At 36.2% G+C, this 19794-nt stretch overlaps 1 protein-coding gene across 4 annotated transcripts in view; it reads right to left on the bottom strand.

The window, feature by feature from the left end:
- The window catches only part of DCAF17 (DDB1 and CUL4 associated factor 17), a 76985-nt gene that overhangs the window by 44672 nt on the left and 12519 nt on the right, over nucleotides 1-19794 (bottom strand). For all 4 annotated transcript variants that reach the window (XM_027591523.2, XM_027591526.1, XM_027591524.2 and 1 more), the window contains exons 4-10: nucleotides 18425-18561; nucleotides 17429-17507; nucleotides 16156-16245; nucleotides 13706-13810; nucleotides 13300-13405; nucleotides 6014-6156; nucleotides 2360-2469 (exon numbers count right to left, since the gene is read on the bottom strand). In XM_027591523.2, the coding sequence (XP_027447324.1) occupies nucleotides 2360-2469; nucleotides 6014-6156; nucleotides 13300-13405; nucleotides 13706-13810; nucleotides 16156-16245; nucleotides 17429-17507; nucleotides 18425-18561 (770 nt within the window). The remainder of the gene's footprint in view (nucleotides 1-2359; nucleotides 2470-6013; nucleotides 6157-13299; nucleotides 13406-13705; nucleotides 13811-16155; nucleotides 16246-17428; nucleotides 17508-18424; nucleotides 18562-19794) is intronic.

The raw sequence follows: 19794 nt of genomic DNA, 5'->3' as shown, positions 1-19794 counted from the left end.
ATTAACAAGCTTCAAAAGCACAATGTTCTCAAAGCTTAAAGTCTAAAACGCAGGCAAAGAAAATAGCAGGGAGAAGCAGCTACTGTGGCCAGAGAGAGCCAGAAGCCTTAGAGTTTGCCAGAGGCAAAGAAATCAGATTATATTTTAAATTACTCAATTTGTTATCTTAAATAAAAAAGGGCCAATATTTAAAAGTGCCTATCTTCTAGAACCTGGCAAAAGGGCACACACTCTTTGTGGACCTTATTTTCTTAAGCTCAAACTACTATTAAAAGGTGGGTAATGGGGCACCTGGGTGGTTCAGTCAGTTAAGCATCCGATGCTTGATTTTGGCTCAAGTCATGATCTCAGGGTTGGGAGATCAAGCCCTGCATTGGGCTCCACACTGGGAGTGGACCCTGCTTAAAATTCACACTCACCCTTTGCCCATCCCTTCCTCTCTCTCTTAAAAAGAGAGCGAGCGAGAGAGAGAGAGAGAGAGAGAGAGAAAGAAAGAAAGAAAGAAAGAAAGAAAGAAAGAAAGAAGGAAAGAAAAAGAAGGAAAGAAAGAAAAGGTGGATAGGCAACAAACATTAAAACCAAGGTTTACTAAAGCTGAACTACAGTTTTTAAGACTTCTTGTAAAAGTTGATAATCTTATTTAATTAAGTCCCTTTATCTTCTTTATAATCAATCCAGAAAGGTAAACTAATTAGCATGAAGCATAAGAAATAACAGAAGGCAGACAATGTCTTTCTTATTCAAGAAATTTACTGAGCACCTACTCTGTGCTAGGCACTATGCTCAGTGCTGGGGTTATAGTCAGCAAAACAGACTCTTTCCCTGTCATTACTGAGTTGATGACTCCAAAGCTAGATATTTAAACAGATAATCAAACAAATAATTAATTAAAATTGCTGTGTTAGAGGAGGATAACAGTGCATGCAGTGAAAATATGATGGGGGAGCTAATCTAACGAGGGGTATCAGGCAAGGACTAGGTGCAAAGGAGATATTTAAGCTGGCGACAAAATATGAATAGAAGTTAGGCAAGAGAACAGGGAAGGGAAACACACTCCAAACAGAGCAAACAGGTCCCTGGCTGTCTGATAAGACAGCATTACTGAAATAAACTGAATGGGAGGAGAGTCTTTCAGACCATGCTAAGTGAATGAGGGTCTTTATCTCAGGAACAAGAAGCCATAAAAAGGTTAAGGCAGAATCCACTTGGTTAGGATTTTGTGTTTGTTAATGATTCTAAAAATCACTCTCACTGCTGAGAAGAAAACAGACTTAAAGAATATAAAAACGGATTCTTGGGAGTCCTGTAAGTAGACTATTACTATAGTCCAGGCTAGTGATGACAATAGTCTGACTCACGGGATATATGGGTGGGTGGGTGGGTGTGTGTGTGAGAGAGGAAATACACATGAGTATATGTATATGTACTGAAGAAAGACAAAAAGGTAACAAAGTGTTCAGAATAATTCCAGATTTCTGGCATGAGACGTTTGGGCCAGGATATAAATTTTGGAGTTTTGGTGTATACATGATCTATGAAGCCAAGGGAATAAAAAGAATCAATAAGTAGAATCATGCAGAAAGGGAATGAAGAGTGAGAAGAAAATAGGGTCTAAATCCTGGGGATATCCAATAATTAAAGTCTGAGTAGAAGAAAAAGAATGTGAAAGGATACTAAGAAAGACACATCAAAGAGGGAGGAAAATATTCAGAACTGTGGTGTGAGGGAAGCCAAATGAAGAGTGTTTCTTTTTTTTTTTTTTTAAAGATTTTATTTATTTATTTGACAGAGAGAAAGACAGTGAGAGAGGGAACACAAGCAGGGGGAGTGGGAGAGGGAGAAGCAGGCTCGCCGCCGAGCAGGGAGCCCAATGCGGGGCTCGATCCCAGGACCCTGGGATCATGACCTGAGCCGAAGGCAGACGCTTAACAACTGTGCCACCCAGGCACCCCTGAAGAGTGTTTCAAGAAAGGAAAGGTCAACTGGATGGAAGATGTGGGTCAACAAAGCAAAACAAGGTTTACTTCAAACAACTCCTGTTCTAAAGCTGTCTTTTAGAACAAAGACAAATCATTTCTCTCCTTAATCCTGAAGAATTAAAACATGATGAGGACAAGTCAATCTGAATCTTTTACCCATATATCATCCATCAAAGAATTTATTTAAATGTAACATCTACAAAGAGTAATAATGAGGCTGAAAGAATAAAGTTTTCTGGATGCCAGTCTCTGAGGAAGCAAGCTCTAACAAGCTAATTATTTCTATAATTGAGTCAATAGTTAGCTGGCAAAAATAAACATGCCGATAAATGCTTCCAAAAGCTACTTTTCACTTTAAAGTAATTAATAAAAATACTCACTTGACCTGATTTGGGCCGACGTGTATTATTCTACCAGAAGCATCAGGATGAAAATAGATCCAGTCAGATTCTAGAGAACAACATTCCATTTCTTGGATCCCATTTTTTGCCTGAAGTTGGGTAAAAATATTGAAAATAGAGATCAAGGGAAAATAAAGTAAGTTTTCAAGTCTACCTCAGTCATAGATCAGTAAATCAAAGGTACAGGGCAGAGAAAATATCAACAGTTGAACTGGGATATGTCTAAGAATTGAATTAGGACACTCATACTTGAGAAATCCAGAACATTTACCCTGCACCATACAATGAACTTAACAGTTATCATATCTCAAGCATCTAATTTGTATCAGATACTACAGTAGATGTTTTAGAGTCATTTCATTTAACAATATTCAAAGCATTTATTATATCCCCACTTTGATGAGGAAACTGATATACAAAAAGGATGAATCATTTGCTCAATGTTTTACATGTACTAAACAGCTGCTCTGATTCTGAGGTTCAAGAACTTGTTCCATAACGTAACTCTGTACAATCATGCACACACAGTTCCCTATAACTTCTTCCTCCCTTGCCTATCCCCAATAAACTGTCAAAAGGAGTGGTTAGCACAAAGATAAACATGCAACCCAATCCCAAATCTCAGAAACAGGTCATATAAATCTCCTTGGATAAGTCAGATATAAACCTCTAATAATGAAGAAATGGTCTAATACTGCTTAGCCTTCTAGGCAAGTAGAGATTTATTTCATGGTAGTTCATTTAGACACTAAAATAAAGAAAAGAAAAAGATACCTCCATGATATAGGATCACATACGTACATAAATGTTTTACCTTATACATAGGAGCACTAAGAACTAATATTAGCATGGATACAATGATTTCATTTAATTTCTTTAATTTCCCCAATGTAAAGTGAAGTGATACCACCTTTCCTATTAGATACTTATAAAACTTTTAAAATTATTAACTTATTAATTTCATTAACATATACTGACAGGACACTATTTTAAGTAACACATTAGGTGTTTGTACCTCGCATGAACTCAACATAATTCTTGCCATCAAAAAGCTCATAATCAAGAAGGGAGGCAGAAACATAAACAGAAATAAGAAGTGTAGAAAACAAAAACAAAAAGAAACAAAAAGTGTAGAAAACAAAGTAATCAAGCCATGCACAGGATATTAACAAGCATCCAACCCAGGTGAGCAGAATATTAGAAGAAAAAACAGAGCTTAAACTAAGCCTTAAAGGATGAGCACAAAATGGCGAAAAAGAAGAGATGGCAAAACACAAAACACAGAAATGTTAATCCATATAGCATGTATATGTGTACACATGAATAAAAATTTTAACTTTGGCTCCTACAAAAGAAATATAATGACTAGGGAAATAGGTGGGGGCTATGTCACAAGTGCTTTGTTTGCCACGCTTTTAAAAAAATGGAATTTAACACATTTTCTGTATTAATGACTGTTTTAATTTTTCAGGAATTTTTATAAGTATTCTAATAATTTCTAATATGAATGGTGGTATTATTATATTGTACATATAAGGAAATCAATTTAATTAAACACCTTGGTTGCAACCACTGAAATGAATGTGTCCAAGATGGCATTAGCTCTGGATGCGTCTTTGTTTAAAATAAAACATGTACAGGGCGCCTGGGTGGCTCAGTTGGTTGAGCGACTGCCTTCAGCTCAGGTCATGATCCTGGAGTCCCAGGATCGAGTCCTGCATCGGGCTCCCTGCTCAGCGGGGAGTCTGCTTCTCCCTCTGACCCTCTTCCCTCTCGTGCTCTCTCTCTCTCATTCTCTCTCTCAAATAAACAAATTAAAAAATCTTAAAAAAAAAACATGTACATACTTACAAACATCTTTCTTTAGACAATTCCCTTTATTATAATTACTATTAACATGCAAAAGAAATATTATCTCTTTTCGTGTTAAATATAAGGCAGCATTATTACCAGTTCTGTAGTTTTTGTTATGTGCTTGAATCCTAGATTTTAAAGCTCAGTTTAATAGAAAGCTATGAAACATTTTCTGAATTCTTCAGTTTGGCTGCGTTTTTGCGTTATCTACTATAGTTATGTGTTTTTGGGTTATCTACTCTTCCAACTGACAGGTGGGGAAGTAATGGGCATAAGCACCCTTAAGTTAATGTCACTACAGCAAAGCTGTCTGGCAAAGGAACTGAAAACTTCCCCTGGCTTCGGCATTTAGGAATGCGTGGAAACGTAGATATGACTAGATGTTATAATCAGTTATTATAGAAGTTGAGTACTTGACAGGCATGCTTGATATAGATGTTGGAGGCCATTTTATACACACACACACACAATAATATGTATTGTCAGTTCTTATGTAAAAAGAATATGTACTAAAAATCCAGAATGTGAATCGTACAGCTTTTGACTGGATAAAAAAGTTAAGTGAAAGAGATGGTGGCTGAAGGTCCTGGTGGCTGAAGAATGTTCACTGGCTGAGAGGTAGACAATCAAATCACAGACTTGTCATGACAGGAAATAGCCCCTAGAGAGGCCACTCTAAAAGAAGATGTCCCTGGGCTGGGCCAAATAGGAGCTGTCACATGTGATACGTAAATGAAAAAATGAAAGGGGACAACATCCCCACAAAAGAAAACTAGAAGACACTAGACACAGTGTTACCTGGCAGTGACATCAAAGGAAATAGATAAATGGACCCAAGATTGTGTTGATCTTTGGGGTGGTGAAAGGTGGCCTGTGACTAAAAGCCACTGCGTACAACAGTGACTGATTGAGCACGATCCTGGAAGAGATGGGTGTGGAATAAGCCGAGTCTGCCTCAGAAAAAGTAAGATCATTTGATATATCAAATATATAGGTTCCAGATATAAACTACACTAACTCGGCAATACAAAACAAAGGGGAACCCCTCCACCACTCCCTGTGCATTTGCTCTTTTGCACTTCTCTTAATCACTGTGCTTCACAGACTGCATCTTATTTATCTACATGTGTGCTTTCAAGAGCCTAAGCAACTTGAGGGAAGGGAATGTGTCCCCAGCCATGCCTGGCACACATTAGGCCCTCAATAAATTAAGTTAAATTAAATTAAATTAAACTAAATGATAAATCATGCCTAAATCATGTTCAAAAAGAAAATTAATTCAAGGGGTAGAAATTTCTATTGTCTTACCATGTACCATTTCTTCCTATTCCGCCGTAAGTAACTTAATAATGTTCTTGAGAATTCAAAGTGTTTCAATGCTTACATTGTGACCAACAGAGTTCTACCTGGTTCTGCTCTGGAAAGCTAATAGCAGCAAACCATGAAAAAACAGGACCAACCACACATTGCACCAGCAATTTCAGAGGAAGCCTGAACATACTCCATCAATAATTTCCACTATGGAGCTTCAGAGATGTTCTGCAGCAATCCCATGAGAAATCTTTGGTTTCTAAAAATTTTCAAATCTTAATGCTTTTAAATTCTGGGTAGTACACACAAGTGTTTTGTCATATTCTTTGTAGTCTTCTGTACCTAACAATGTTTACAAATTATTAACACAAACAAAAAGTAATTCTTAGGAATTCTTATTATAGAAGTAGAAAATAAAGAATTTCTGATACAAATTTACTACTAAAAGTCTGATCACTCATGATTTACCAAGGAATTATCTTTCAGAGCACAAATATGGAAAACTCCTTTCTGTTTCTTCTTATTAGGTGTGATGATGTAGTGCCAAGGATGGCCTCCAATCTGAAAAGCATTCTCCAGGGAGGATACCTCAAAGAGCAGTGGAGGTGTGTCTGCAGAGATGGGCAAAAGAAATTTATTATTTTCTCTGTTCTGGTAGCCTTGGAACATTCATGAACTGAATTCAACCCTTCTTTGCATGTACCATCTATAAATTTTCATTAATGAAAAATTACTATGTTCAGGAAATAAAATATAATCAGGAAAGAGGCTGACTGCTAAGAAAAGAGAAAGCTGGTAGGAAACAAATGCTGTTATGAGGTTAACTTTCTAGACATCTGTCTTCAGGCTATGTGTGACCTGCAGCTGAGTGGAGATAAAAAGTGGGCTGAAGGTGCTTATGATGGGAAAAAAATGACAAAGTACATCTAATAAAAGCAGCTGCTATTTACTAGGCATGTGTGTCTCAGACTCTGGGTTAGATACTATTTCCAACACTCATGACAATCCTAATAGGTAATTAAGTCTAATAATTCCTTCAGATGCGAGGAAGAGATCTTCCATATTCCAGACCAACAGGTTATACTTAGCAAACTTTATCGGAGCAGTCTTAAGATTTCCCGTGTAGAAGTGATAGTAGTCATAATGAATGTAACCACTTAGGATAGGTGGGTCCTGTCACAGTGGAAGCTTTATTAAAGGGTAGCCACTACTACTAGTATCATCTTTAGACAAGTTAACTAGTTTAGATACATCTAGTCAGTCACTGTCATTTAGAGACTGACACCATAAAAGAAGTATCTGTTGGTGCCTCTTAGTCTTTTCGATAACAACTAATTTTAAGTAGAGCGAAACAGATGTACTCTTAGAGAAATGCATAAGTGGAATGTACTATAGCTTTAGAAGACCAGAATAGCGTTTGGACAGTACTTGGGAAACATCACAAAGCACACAGTCTGTTTCAGCAGGTGGTTAATCTACGACTCTTTTTTTTTACCCGTCTACCTTAAGAGTTTACTCTTTGGTTATGAGGCCATCACTGTCAGTAAAGGGGCTTGCGGTAGGAAGACCATTCACTCAAGAGTCACATGTTACATATAGAAGTGTGTACACTATTAGGCTTCTTCATAAGGACAATTTACCACTTGGTGCTATACATAAGGAGAAAAATAATGAAAAGTGAATTCACAAACTGACAGTCCTGAGAAAGAGACAAGTATAAACGTATTAAATATACTTAAAGTGCTTTAAAAAAAAAAAAAACTTCTAGGAAAAGAATAATATTCTTAATATATAAAGAAGTCTTTTTAGGGTGCCTGGGTGGCTCAGATGGTTAAGCATCTGCCTTTGGCTCAGGTCATGATCCCAGGATTCTGGGATCGAGTACCACATCGGGCTCCCTGCTCTGTGGGGAGCCTACTTCTCACTCTGCCTCTCTCTCTGTCTTTTATGAATAAATAAATAAAATCTTAAAAAAAAGTCTTTTTAATAAGAAAAATATGAACCCAACAGAAAACTGGGCAAAAAACATCAGTAAGTAAATTATGAAAGAAGTACAAACATCGTATGTGATAATATGGTAGCTATCAAATGATGATGAATGAGGAAAAAATACAAAAAGAAAAAATATAATTAGAGTTTGAATTTGGGGTTAAAATTTCAAGTAGGTATGTTGTAGAGAATATAAAATAGGTATGAACAATAGGGAAAAAAAGTCAATCCAAAAAGATGTATTTAAAAAGAAACGCTTTTCTAAGCAGTTGCTAAAAATGGCCCCAAAGTAGCAGCAGGACTCTGTTCATCACAATTCTGATGGGTCCCCACTAACCTCAAGAGCCCGAATTTTGATCTCTAATACTATTTTCAGTTAAAGAGTCCTAGAAATTCTGACAGTAGCAGATTCCATGTCTTGTAGTGAGGAAATTTTAGGATAGGTCTGAACCATCTGGTTATTGCTATAAAGGATATTTTACAAGGATGTCAGTGTAGTATTAAAAGAATAAGAGAACCAAGAAAAGGAGCTCCTACTGGCTCGACTGTGGAGAGGCATTAAAAAGAAAATAATAATTATTATAATGCTCTGAGTCCGTGAAAGGTCAAGCAATGATACTTCAGATTTTTAATATAAATTGTACAAAATGTTGTATGGTTTATAAAAGAAGGGCTATAATAGGATAATGATTTTTCTGTAACTTTAAAATATAGGGAATATATCAGGCAAATGCAAATCAAAACCACGAGATATTGCCTCACACCTGTTAGAATGTCTATTACCAAAAAGATAAAGAACAATAGGATGTTGAGGAAAGGGAACCCTCATGCACCACTGCTGGGAATGTAAATTGGTGCAGGCACTATGGAAAACAGCATGGAAGTTCCTCAAAAAATTAAAAACAGGGGACACCTGGGTGGCTGTCGGTTAAGCATCTGCCTTTGGCTCTGGTCATGAATCAGGGTCCTGGGATCAAGTTCTGTGTCGGGATCCTTGCTCAGCGGGAAGCCTGCTTCTCCCTCTGCCTGCCACTCCCCTGCTTGTGCACTCTCTCTCTTTCTCTGTCAAATAAAGAAATAAAATCTTTCCAAAAAATAATCTAGTAATTCCACTACTGGGTATTTATCCAAAGAAAATGAAAACACTAATTTGGAAAGATGATATGCACCCCTATGTTCACTGCAGCATTGTTTACAGGAGCTCATAGAGACAGAGAGCAGATTGGTGGTTATCAGAGGGGAAGGGGTTGAGGGGGGTGTGAAATGGGTGAAGGGGGTCAACCGTACGGTGATAAATGGTAACTAGATTTACTGTGGATTTACGTAGATTTACACCATGTATCACTTAGTAGTATATACAAAAATCAATTTTTTTGAGGTGAAAGCAGAGTTTATTGAAGATACGGAGCAAGCAGATATAGACAGACACTCCATGGAACTTGGAAAGAAAAGGAGTATGAGTCTCATCTTTGTTCAGGGTCTGGGGTTTTTTATTGAGGGTGGTGGTTTGGTGTACATGTCCTCTCAGGTATCCAAGAACCGTTTAGAACAAAGACGAGGGCTCAGGTGTTATTTTTTGGAGCCAGGGGGTCTTGGCATGGAGATGTCTAGCTCCGGTGGTCTGGAATGCATATGTGATAACTTCGTCCAGTCATGCTCACCTGGTCCTTCCTTAGATGTTATTTATTCTAGAGAATCATCAACTCGTTGTCCCTTACAAGGAGGACGTGCACTACTTGCATTGTAAGACATGTGTAAAGTGGAACAGGGGTGCAGGTCCTAGCAAGAATAGAGACTGGAAAAGAAGCAAAGGAAAAAAACAGCTTTTTCTCTCATGGGGTCCCCTTCAATTTCTCGCTCATTCCCTAGTATGAGATTTTTATCCTCCTAATTCTTAAGGGATGTTGAAGGGTGAAGGTCTCATCTTCTGTAACTTCTTCAGGCTGAAAGAGATTATAGATCCTACCTATTGAGAGGCATAAAAATCCTGAGCTATCTCATTACATGGAGGGTCCCTAGGAGCAGACTGTTTGAGTTGGAGGCACTCATGAGGCCTCATCATAAGAATGGGATGCTTCCTACAGTTTCCATTGACATAATTTGTCTGACATATTTATGCAGAGCATGTAATAACAATAGCTCCCTCAATAAAAAGACCTAGAATAATTATTATCATAGCTAGTAAAAGAAGTGGTTTCCATCAGGACTATCCATTTCCGCTAAACCAGGAAGAAATCCAATCACTGAGAGAATTAGAGGAGTCAGACGTTGCTTTAATTCGTACGTGCATGTCTGCTAAAACTTTGGATACGTTAGAGTTATCAGGGATATATGCAAAATATTTAGTCTCAATATTAGCATAAGTTTTTTCTTGAGCTACAGTCAGGATATCAAGGACCATTTGGTTTTGGAGGTCCACCTTTTGAATTTGTGGGTGACTGCATGTTGGGTTTGGTTAAAGGTGGCCACTATATGCTTGGCTAAAGCCTCTGTTTGTAATTTTACAGCTACAGAGGAAGCTCCTGGGAAAAATATGGCTAAGGGATAAAACCATCAAGAATCCCTCTTTGTCTGATGTCTAGCCTTGGTAATATCCTAATTATGAAGAATCGCTCGCAAGTGGGAGATAACTTGTCCTGGGAAAAATTGAATTATGCTGTACACCTGAAACTAATCTAATGTTATATATACGTATCAATTTTATCTCAATAAGAAAAATAGGTAGGTAATCTTAGATATTTCTTCTATTAAATAAATGTTTAAAAAATTTAGATACATGTGAAGTGAAAATACAAGGTACAGAACAGAATATATGATATACTACATTTGGTGTAAGAAAGAAGGTAACATTTAACGAACACATACACACGTTTGCTTATTTTTATAAAAACAAACAATAGAGGGATAACCTCGAAACTAAAAATAATGATTACTTCTAGGGGCAGGGTAGGGTAGGGGGAAGGAAGTAACAGAATAAAAGGACTATATATGGAAGCAAAATTTCTCAGACAATATCTTTTTATATAGTTTTGACCTTTGAAATATACACATTTTACAACTTCAAGAATAAAGTCAAAGGGAAAAAACAAACCTAAAATTGAAAACAAACTAAAACAAATGAATCTAATTACATAAAATTGGTAACCTAATCATACAGAAAAATAATTTCAAATAATCTTTTAACACATTACTTCTGTAGTACACTTATTGGGCTGTACACTAAGAACAAAAGGAACTGTACAGAAATCTTAACCTTCAAAACACTATACTTTAGTTTTTAGTAGTAGCACTGATATGGCAATTTTAAGATTATCACATATATAATAGGATAAGATTTTATTAGGCATCAAGTTAAGTGGGAGCCAAAAGAAATACAAATATAAAAGCAAAAAACAATTAAATTGGAAATATGAGAATGAACTAATGAATTTTTGTTTTAATATATTTCCCAGCTCTGTTCACCAAAAAATAAAGACAGCCAATTGCATTGAGCACAACTAGATCTTGGTCTGTGTTGTGCGTTGAACTGTGTCCCTCAAAAAGATAAGTCAAAGTCCTAACCCCTAGTATCTGTGAATGTGACCTCATTTGGAAACCGGGTCTTTGCAGAGATCATATTGGATAAGGGTGGGTCCTAAATCCTATGACTGGTGTTCTTATAAGGAGAGAGAGAGAGATTTGAAGACAACAGAGTAAAGAAGAGCATGTGAAGACAGGCAGAAATGGGAGTTATACTGCCACAAACCAAGAAAGGCCAAGGACTGTCAGCAACAACCAGAAGCTAGAAGAGGCAAGGAAGGATTCTTTCCTAGAGTCTTCATAGGGAAGTCATCTCTGCCAACACCTTAATTTTAGACTTCTAGCCTCCAAAACTGTAAGAGATTAAATTTTTCTTGTTTAAAGCTACCAGTCTGTGGTGTTACAGCAGCCCCGGGAAACTAACACAGTCAATGATGATGTTCTCTACTGAAATGGCTCCTTGTCAGATCTAGGACACGGAAAGTAAAAGACAAACCTGCAATATATTGTTGTTCCAGAAAACAAGGAAATTCTCCAAGACTACTGGGGTGTGTCAAAGTGGAGTTCTCACTGGCCAAATTTGGGGCAATCTGAACATCATTAAGAATAATGACTGTAACTACATAACTTTGAATAAAAAAAAAATCCTTGAGTCTATTGTGATTATATATGTGTGCTGACCTCTGAAATATTCTGCCACCATTGGAAGTGACTATTATACCAACTCCTTGTTCAAATATTGATAATTAAAGAGAAGGAATAAGTATATACTTTGACTTTTTAGGAGGAATTATAGTTCTATTCCTAGGCGACAAGTGAAAGTCTTTATTTATGGAAAAATGTTAGTTATTAAAGGTAGAAGGAATGACAGAATCCTTCAAATGGCCATTCTGCCATCCCAAATGACATAACTGATTCAGGCAAGAATCATTAATAGTTACAGGAATATTCTTGTTTTCTGTAATCATAGAAAATTAAAAACAACCTACATGTCCAGACTAGTGAACTGGTTCAACAAATTTAGAGTTCATCAATAAAATGGTATATAAGTCAAGTTCTTCAAATTTCAAGGAGCTGCATGTGTACATGCATACACAAGGAACCACAATGTAAGTACCACATTCAAAAAGTATTACAAGATATATAATGAAAACTAAATCTTCCTTTCATCTTATCCCTCAGAAGTAACTACTATTTATCAGGTTTTTGGGTGTCCTTCCATATATTCCAAGCAAATCTAAAAGCATGAACTAGGGGTGCCTGGGTGGCTCAGCTGGTTAAGCGACTGGCTTCGGCTCAGGTCATGATCCCAGGGTCCTGGGATCAAGGCCCGCATTGGGCTCCCTGCTCCTCGGGGAGCCTGCTTCTCCCTCTCCCTCTGTCTGCCACGCCCCCTGCTTGTGCACTCTCTCTCTCTCTCTGTGTCAAATAAATAAATAAAATCTTTAAAAATAAATAAAAGCATGAATTAATGAATTTTTGTATATGTATAAAAAGTATACTTATATGTATACTTTTAACATGTGAATATGAATTCTTTATACAAATGAAGCTTTTCATATACAATTTTATACTCCTTTTTATCACTTGGTAATATATATTGGGAACTGCTCTATACCAATGCAAAAAAAAGGTTTTTTTTAACAATTAAATTTATGATACAGCCAAACAATGAAAAAATATTAGTGCCACCTACCAATGTACATGTTATTTCCAATCACTTGCTATTAGAAACAATGTACTTGTACACTTGTCATTTTGTACACATGTGAACATATCTGGTATAAATTCCTAAACATGAAATTGTTCAAGGAATATATACATTTAAAGCTTTGATACATATTGACAAACTGTCCTCCAAAAAGGACCCCAATAATAAATGAATATACTGTTACAGACTTCTCTACTTTTAACAAACACTGTTATATAACTTTTTGATATTTGAGAATCCGAAAAGATATATCTTATGATAATTTTAATTTGCACTTCTCTTATCAGTGATGTTGGGTTTCACCTTCCCCTAATTAAAAGCCAAAGAAGACTCAGTATCCCCAGGCCTTCAGTTCAATGAATAACTGATAGATTTTGTTAACACCTATTCAATAGCAAGGAATATGCTATATAGAAGTAAAATGAATTCAGTTTATAATTAAATTATGAGAAAACATCTGGATGATTACAATAAATAACTATTTATATGACCACTTATTTCTTAAGGTGAAAAAAATGCTATATAGTAGCCATACCTGTGATTTTAATATTACAAGGAATGCCAAAAGGAGCCTCTCCTACAGTTCCAGCAGTCCCACCCCATCTGCATGCACACCCTAAGTCAAGTTTCTGTTGCATGAACTAAAAACAAAACAAAACAAAAACGGTGGCTTTAGCACCTACTTATTCGCCGTCTGAGGAGAGAAAAAGTCAAATTACATGTATATGAAAGAGAAAATATCTTTATTGACTCAAGGCGTTTCTGTTTATCTTCCCTCCCCTCTTTTAAAAGTTACTTTGTCTTTCTGCATTTGTACAGTTTTGTAGAGTTGAAATCTACACAAGTGCCTTATTCTAAAAGCATTTCATTAAAAAAAAAAAAGTCATACCTCAGTCCAAACCTCGAGTTATTATAATATGGCAAATTTCAGTCTTCTCTACCTGTTCAGTGATGGCTTGGAAGCTATAGAGTCTGACCAGTCCTGAGCTGTACATCACAATTAGTATTCCATGAGACAAGGTAGCATCTGTAACGTTCCCGAAAATCTGAGGGGAAAGGTAGATATCACCTGAGAAAAGACCAGAAGGCCAATCCTCTGAGTGTTCACAGTGGTTTGTGCATCTGCTTAACATTCAGGTCACCACTACAACACTGCTGCCTACCATATAACTTAATTATAATTTAGAGACTTGAAATTAAAGTGTCATTAGGGTCGTAGGCCACTAGAGTCTCAAAGAGGAACACTAATGGGAGTGCAGCACTTAACCCTCAAAATGAAACAAACTGAGGGTTCTAGAGGGGAGGGGCGTGGGGGGGTGGGTTAGCCTGGTGATGGGTACTAAAGAGGGCACGCTCTGCATGGAGCACTGGGTGTTATACGCAAACAATGAATCATGGATCACTACATCAAAAATAAATAAATTAAAAAAAGAAAAAAAATGATTCAGCAGCATTCATTTGCTTCATCCATTTGCTTTGTAGTTTTGTCACTATCTTTTAATAACACATCCTATTCCTTGTGGACATAGGCATACACTGAGACCGTCTAATTCTACCATGCGGGATATGTGTTGTAGAGTAAATATAGGGACCTATTCTTCATGCTAAAATGTTATTTATAAAGAAACTTATTTTTTAGCTAAAAGTGAAAAGATTGGATGTAAGAAAGTACTTCTAATGAAAAACAGCCAACTCCAGAATTTTACCATTACTTTGCTCTTGAAATATCTAACACTGCTTGATTTTTCAGTCATATAAAAACCAAACGTGTTAAAGACCAAGCAAGCACCTACAGAGACATTGAGCCCGGCTAGCCCTGAGTACCCTGAGTAAGGCTCTGGCTCTTCGCCCCCTTTCTGGGCTTGTTCTGTGCACCGGGTCCTGTCCTGGTCCCCCACAGAGCTCTGATAAAGTAACTTGATTCTGCGCCTATTTTAATATTTAACAAAAGCCAACATAGACAAATATTCATAGCAATGAAAGAACAAGTGGAAATCAAGTGAAAATCTGTTTCTGTTTCTACTCAAGACAAATTACTTAGTGAAGATTTACTACCCCAAAGATCAGCTTAAAGTACATGTTGAACTTCGCCCTGGGTGGTCTCTTATACATGGGGAGTAGAGGGTACACTTCAGCTCCAACTAACCCTAATCAAAACCACATCCCTCCAATTATTATCATAGCAATCTGAGAGTAAAGAGAAACAATTGATGACTTAGTTAACTGTTCATTCCTGTTGTAGACTGTAATAAGCACACACAACTACTTCATCCACAAGCACAAAGAAAACAGTTAAATTAGTAAATTGTGTTTCTTGTCATCTCTTAGAAAGATAATTATGCTTTGCTTCGATCTTGACTAGCTCATGATTTTTTACTTGCTGATCCTCGTTTCCCACTTTGAAAAGGAGGACCCGTGTAATTCAAACATGTTTCCAAACAATGAGTGCTCTAATATAGCAGCCACTGCATCTTAAAATTTGGTTCACACTTTGGAGTCAAACCCAGGTTCTAATTCCAGCTTCTCCACTTACTTGGGATTTGGGTAGCTGCTTAACTTCCTAGTTGAACCCACTATATGTCACAAAGTTATAAACTACTCAAAGTGCCTGGCACAAAACAATGAGTAGGTAACTGATACTACTCACTCGCCTTTATGTAGCTTAGTATAATATGCTTATGCAAAATTTTTTTAATATGTTCATCTTATTTGCTAATGACTCTTAGTGGACCCTGAAGATCTGACCTCAGTAATACTTGAAGTGCGTAATTAAAGACCAGTAGAATAGACCAATAAATAACTATCCACCTAGACTAAGTAACAATTTTTTTAATGGAAAGTAGGAGGCTATTGATTCTTTTACTCAAAGGAAATATGTCTTTTCTTTCCTCCAATATAACAGACCATAAATCAAGAAAAATGACAAGAATAAAACCTATAACTGAATGAGTTGGAAAACTCACATATTTAATTATATGTCTTATTTATGTAACATAAAACAAATTTTAGATCTACACTTTGCAATTAAAATGATTCATTTTGTTGTAGCTTTTCATCTTCCTAATGGTCCTTTTAACAAGCTTTGGAATATCCCTCTAAAAAAAACACCTTACTCATTTCATAATTTTATAAAGTAGTGGTTTGTTAATGACACCAAAGGTATTCAACACTTCCACTTGAAAGGCATAAGAACATGCAGAAAGATGAAAGGATGATTAGGCTTCCTTCCTAAATGAAACATTCTCATGTATTTTGATATGAAACAAACTAGATCAGAGAGCTTTTTACAGTCAGGGGAACATTTGCAATCAAAACACCTAATAAACAAACATACATTGACATCACATCTTATCAAAAAATTAATATTGAAATAAAATAAGTAAGTTCTTACCTTCTTGTTGATCTCCAGAATCCCTATAAGTGAAAAAGGTAAAACATGGAACACTGCAAGGTACAGCAAAACAGGCTGTTGAATGCCTGCCTAAAAGGAAAGATTAAATTACAGGCAGCTCTCAAAAGAATTTCAGAAACACTATTTTCGTGAGTTGAAAACATCCATCTGTCCTAGCAGTTATGTGGATGTTTTCATGAATTGAAAACATCTACCTACCTTGCAAAGTTACTTACACAGGAAAGCATACATGTTCAAAATATGTCCATTAAACCTTCAGCCCTTCAATACACATACACATACACAAACAAATCTATAAAACTAAACATAGGGGCGCCTGGGTGGCTCAGTCGTTTAAGTTTCTGACTCCTGATCTCAGCTCAGGTCTTGATCTCAGGGTCATGAGTTTAAGCCCCGCATCAAAAATAAGTAAATAATAAAAAAAAAAAATACAAATAAATAAACATTAACAATAAACACTTCTTAGCAACAAAACATATTTTATATACTATACAACAAAAACATTTTATATACTGCATAATAAAATATATTTTCTGTATTTTTTTTTAAGATTTTATTTATTTATTTGACAGAGAGAGAGAGAAAGCGAGAGAGGGAACACAAGCAGGGGGAGTGCGAGAGGGAGAAGCAGGCTCTCCTCTGACCAGGGAGCCCGATGCGGGGCTCAATCCCAGGATCCTGGGATCATGACCTGAGCCAAAGGCAGACGATTAACGACTGAGCTACCCAGGTGCCCCTATTTTCTGTATTATAATATAAATTAATATAGATTTCTGGTAGATATCATATCTGATTGTGTCATTATTATACATATATTATTTTGTTAATATAATATAAATTATGTTATAAATTGGAATTCTAATAAAGAGCCAAAAGACACAGTTATCATGGTCACATCATCTCAAAGTAGAATTACCCTGACATGTCTATGTGAAATGAGAAAAAATTATCAATAGTTAAAGCTTGAATGATTTCTCTGCTTGAAAAAGATAACTCTCTTACTTTGAAGAACAAGGTTCTGTCAATTTCTTTCCACTGTGGAATGTAAAATAATCTGTTGTACTTCCCCAAGGCAGCTTAAACGGTATTTATTAAGTTTATATCATTTTCTTAACTTTTCTACCATTCTTCAGAAATCCAAGATCATTAGTTCTTTCCTAACAAATTTGCAGACAATTTCCTCTGGAAACAAACAAATTCCTCATCTTACTGATGTTTAAAGATTTATTTATTGATATTTAAAGATGTCTACCTGCCGGGCCAATACTGAGCCTTTGTTTTGAGCTGACTTGACTGCAATGACTTCTTGAGGAGTGTCCCAGCTCAGGTATCTTGTAAAAAGATGACGAGAAGGTTATTCATTTCGGTAAGTTTCCTTATAATCAAAATATAACAGATATTTCATAAATAAACAGTTCTTTATTTAAATTATAAAAGCAAAGTAATTTATTTTAAAAAAGAAATAACTTAAAAATTCCCTCTACATCTTTATATGGATATATTCCTATTAAATATATACATATATATTGAATTTTAATCCTTCTAGAGTGTCAATAAATAAAAACTGATCAAACATATTCAAAACTTAGAAAAAAGACCATTCCTACTTTAAAACGGACATTAACATTAGAAAAAGCATTAAAAATGTTACCTTCACATTCTACATGCATATATTTACTCCAAATATGTCTATATAAAATATATAAAACTACTAAGTTAAAATAACGGCTTTTAGGAACACCCAGATGGCTCAGTCAGAATGTGACTCTTGATCTTGGTTGAGCCCCCACACTGGGTGTAGAGATCACTTTAAAAACAAAACCAAACAAAACAAAACAGTTCTTAGACTGTACTAGGCAGGTGATTTAACTGAAACAGACTAGCCTTCAGTAAAATCTATCATGAAATGCAACCTACATATAAAATACTATTCGCAGAACATATAAAACACTATTTGTAGAAGGGAAATTTGAAAAGGGTGGGGGACAGATATCTGCCAAGGTTAGTTACTTATGAGTGATACAAAAATAAATGATAAAAGGTCTGTATCCTCAGATCTTCAAAGGTAGTCATAAGGAGAGAAAAAAAGAAAAGGTTTATAAATTGAGATCCAGATATACAATGGGAAACTTAAAAAAAAAACAACCCAAAACTTGTAATTTCCTGGGCCACAAGTCACAAATTTGTATATATATTTATATTTTATATATTTTAATAAAATTTTGAGTAATAAAGTCACAGTTAATACCTGAATTTGCAATATGAAGCAAGATATATTTTCTCAAGGACTTTTCCAGTAGTTGCTGATATGCGAAACAGCCAATTATGAGCAGTCAGTGCTATGAGTGAAGATTTATAATCTGATGGATTGGGAAGTATTTCCCCCTAAAAAATACAAGATGTAAAAATGAAACTGGTTGGTCATGAACAAATCTACAGAAATCTATGTCCAAATAAACCAGCTAAAACCTTAAAGAAATAGATAAGTAAACCAAAGACGAAATATTAAATGTACAAATAGAGAATTAAGACAAGGAAAGATGAAATTGTAGGTAATTATTTTTATCAACTTATTAAGTGAGTTTATTCACATAAAGTTCTTAAACAGTACCTCAAATAATTTCTTATTATTTATTATTAAATAATTCAATAAATGTGAGCCAATCATCATCACAACACAGTAGGAGTGTTACTAATGATGCTGCTGTGATAACAATGATAATAACAGTTCTTAAAACCATGTATAATAGCATCAGCGTAAGTCACCTGCCAGAAAAGATGTTTCTTGGGGAACCTGGGTGGCACAGTCAGTTAAGCATCCAACTCTTGATTTCAGCTCAGGTCATGATCTCGGGTGGTGAAATCAAGTCCCACATGGCTCTCTATACTGGGCATGGAGCCTACTGAAGATTCTCCCTCTCCCTCTGCTCCTCCCCCTCCACAAGGAATAAATGTTTCTTTATTCCAAGACCTGTTTTCCTTTTGATAGAAGTCAAAATGGCCAAAGGACAAATTGTTCCATGATTTACTGTGGCTCTACTGTAACTCCAAATGAAAGCTAAAATGCAGAAACAAGGCAGCCAAAGAAAAACAGAAGATAGGCCAGGTTTCAAAGAATGAAGGGGGGGGAATTGGAGGGGGAGATGAACCATGAGAGACTATGGACTCTGAGAAACAAACTGAGGGTTCTAGAGGGGAGGGGGTGAGGGGGATGGGTTAGCCTGGTGATGGGTATTGAAGAGGGCATGTACTGCATGGGGCACTGGGTGTATGGTGATTAACATAACACGATAATAAATAAATAAATAAATAAATAAATAAATAAAGATATTCTCTGTCGCCAATGAATTATCCCCCAAAAAGGGAAAGAGCTACTTGGGCATGCCTGCCACTGAGCACCTGCCACAAGGTGGAAGTCAAAGGCAGGAAAAGAAAGAGAAGCAAGGAGTTCTATTTTGATTTGTGAAATAAAAAGGAAGTTCTCTCTTTTTTAAAAAAATTTGAGAGAGAGAGAGCAGCGCAGGGAGGGGCAGAGTAGAGAATCTTAAGCAGACCCCTCATTGAGTGCACAGCCCCACTCAGGACTTGATCTCACCACCCCAAGATCATGACTGAGCT

Source organism: Zalophus californianus, chromosome 3, assembly GCF_009762305.2.
Source record: "Zalophus californianus isolate mZalCal1 chromosome 3, mZalCal1.pri.v2, whole genome shotgun sequence".
Lineage (NCBI taxonomy): Eukaryota > Metazoa > Chordata > Mammalia > Carnivora > Otariidae > Zalophus > Zalophus californianus.
The sequence above is the reverse complement of the archived record's forward strand: the minus strand, read 5'-3'. Positions and strand labels throughout refer to the sequence as shown.